This window comes from Mesitornis unicolor, unplaced genomic scaffold (genome assembly GCF_000695765.1).
Source record: "Mesitornis unicolor isolate BGI_N332 unplaced genomic scaffold, ASM69576v1 scaffold37620, whole genome shotgun sequence".
NCBI lineage: Eukaryota > Metazoa > Chordata > Aves > Mesitornithiformes > Mesitornithidae > Mesitornis > Mesitornis unicolor.
This window is the reverse complement of record NW_010159592.1, coordinates 1,594-4,249: the sequence shown is the minus strand read 5'-3', so window position 1 is coordinate 4,249 and position 2,656 is coordinate 1,594. Positions and strand designations below refer to the sequence as shown.

Below are 2,656 nucleotides of genomic sequence, written 5' to 3'. Positions count from 1 at the left end.
ACGCCCCAAAAATGAAATATGAGCGCTCCCTGTGCCATTGGTGGCCAGACAGAGCCCCTCGAGCCCATGGAGAGCCCCCTGAACCCATGCAGAGCCCCCTGAACCCATGCAGAGCCCCCCGAGCCCATGGAGAGCCCCCTGAACCCATGGAGAGCCCCCTGAACCCGTGGAGAGCCCCCTGAACCCATGGAGAGCCCCCTGAACCCATGGAGAGCCCCCTGAGCCCATGGAGAGCCCATGGAGAGCCCTGCCATCGCTGCAGGAGGGTGCTGGGGTGAGTGGGTGCTTCTTGGGCAGGACGCTCCATTCCAGCTCTGAGCTGAGGTTCAGACTTCCCAGTCGCTCCCAGGGACACCCCAGTTGCTCCCAGGGATACCCCAGTTCACAGTGGGGTTTTCTAGGCAGGACTTGGGGTGTCCCCCCTCACCCTTTGGTGCGTGGCCCCATCCTGCAACCCCCAGCACCTTTCTCCCAGGGCTGGCTGCAGATCAGGCTCCTCCTGCCCCGGGCAAAGCGAGAAGGGCAGAGTGGGACCGTGGCTGTTTGTCAGGTGGGGAAACTGAGGCACAGAGCAGGTACCAAAGACCACGTCCCTTGTGCATGTAATGGGGAGCAGTGCCAGGCAATTTGGGCTGGGGGGTACAGGTGGCTGCTGCCCATTGACTCTGTGCCCTGTTTTGGCTGTTTGCCTTGGAGATAAGGGCACTGGGCACCATGGGAGAGTGACACAAAAGCCACTGTGGGGTGACACCAAGTGCACAGGGGCCAGCAGAGGGGCTGGGGTGATGCTGGGGTGCAGATTTCAAGGAGAACCCTTTCTCCATCCCCTCCTCAGCCCCCGCAAGCTGAGCTGATGCCCTCGGTGGTCTCTCCTCTCCCCCAGGTGTCAGCTCTGTCACCCAAGGTAACAGCCAGCCCAGTGGCATGGCCCGGCCATTCAGCCGGCCCGGCGTGAGGGCAGCGGTCACCGCCGGGGTGTTTGTTGTCACCCTCTGGAACCTGAGGTGCTTCCTCAACCCCTCCGAGGTCTCCGGAGAAGCCCCCAAGCCCGCTGAGCCACTGGTGGTCCTGGTGTGGGAATGGCCCTCCAAGCAGGTCCCCAACATCAGTGGGGACGTTTGCCATGAGCTGTACGGCATCGCGGGGTGCCGGCTCACCACGGAGCGGCGGCTCCTCGCCCAGGCCGACGTGGTGGTGTTCCCACACAGCAGGCTGCAGCCGGGCAGGGACAGGCTGCCCAAGGAGCGGCCACCGGGGCAGAACTGGGTGTGGGTGTCCCTGGAGTCCCCCTCCAACACTAAAGCTCTAGCGGGCTGGAACAGGACCTTCAACTGGGTGATGACCTACAGACAGGACTCAGACATCTTCATCCCCTACGGCAAGCTTGTGCCCAACCGGTCGGCCAGCGTGAACATCCCCACCAAGACCAACTTGGTGTCCTGGGTTATCAGCAACTACCACAGGACTCAGAGAAGAGCCGAAGTCTACAAAAACCTCTCCAAGCACCTCCACGTGAACATCTATGGGAAAGCAAACAAAAAGCCGCTTTGCAAGGACTGCCTCTTGCCAACGACGTCCAGGTCCAAGTTCTACCTGGCTTTTGAGAACTCCATCCACCAGGACTACATCACCGAGAAGCTCTGGAGGAACTCGTTGCTGGCCGGCACCGTGCCCGTGGTGCTGGGGCCTCCGCGGGCCAACTACGAGCGGTTTGTCCCTGCGGATTCCTTCATTCACGTCGATGACTTTGGCTCCCTGGCAGAGCTGGCCGCCTTCCTGAAGACCATGAACTCCAGCCGGTACCGGCAGTTCTTCTCCTGGCAGAAGAGGTACAGCGTGAAGCTCTACGACGACTGGAGGGAGCGCATCTGCACCATCTGCACCGCCTACCCCGGCCTGCCCCGCGGCCGCGTCTATCCCGACCTGGAGAGCTGGTTCAACACCTAGCACGGGGTGGTGTGTGATGGGACCACCGAGGACACCTCTGGGGCACCCTCCTATGGACCAGGACGTGGGGCAGGGAGTGATGGGGGAGCCCCGACCTCTCCTTCCAGCCTGGCTGTTGCCACACTGAGACCTTGAGCAACTCCTTTCTTGCAAAACGGGATTAACCCCCCACCCCAGACCTGACACTGACCTACCTCGCCAGGGTGCTGGCAGGACGAGAGGGTGCTTTGAGAATAAATAACACAGTGCTGCAGAGGCTCTGGCTGTGACACGGGAGTGGGCAGTGTAAGGGTGCTGGCGGGGGGTTCAGGGCTCCCCAATCTTCCTCTGCCATCGCTCTATGTCCCCTCAGCAGCTTCTGCCAGGCAGCGAAACCCTGGTGCCAGAGGCCCCATGGTGACAGTTCCAACTGGGGCAGAAGCATGGGGCAGCCCGGGGGGGTGCAGCACCCCATGGCAGGGATGGAGAGCACGGCCTCTGCTCCACCACTTCCCGGCAGCACCCATTTCCCCCACCCAACCGCATTCTCAGGCTGTGGGTGTCGTCGTACCGGCGAGGACCAGCAGGACACCGAATGCTATCGAGAGCAATCAGTGCCAGCCCAAGGCAGGGGGATGCTGTGGTTTCTCACTGCATCAGGAAGGAGGTGCTGGAGTCCGGAGCCTCGCAGTGAACCCAGAGCAAAGCTGGAGCCATGAGCACCCTGCAC

The 2,656-nt window shown here is 62.1% G+C and overlaps 1 protein-coding gene across 1 annotated transcript; it reads left to right on the top strand.

The window, feature by feature from the left end:
- Nucleotides 1–924: 924 nt before the first annotated feature.
- On the top strand, nt 925–1,947 carry FUT7 (fucosyltransferase 7 (alpha (1,3) fucosyltransferase)). The gene has a single exon (XM_010187143.1). The coding sequence runs from the start codon at nt 925–927 to the stop codon at nt 1,945–1,947; it is 1,023 nt and encodes a 340-aa protein (XP_010185445.1).
- The last annotated feature ends 709 nt before the right edge of the window (nt 1,948–2,656 follow it).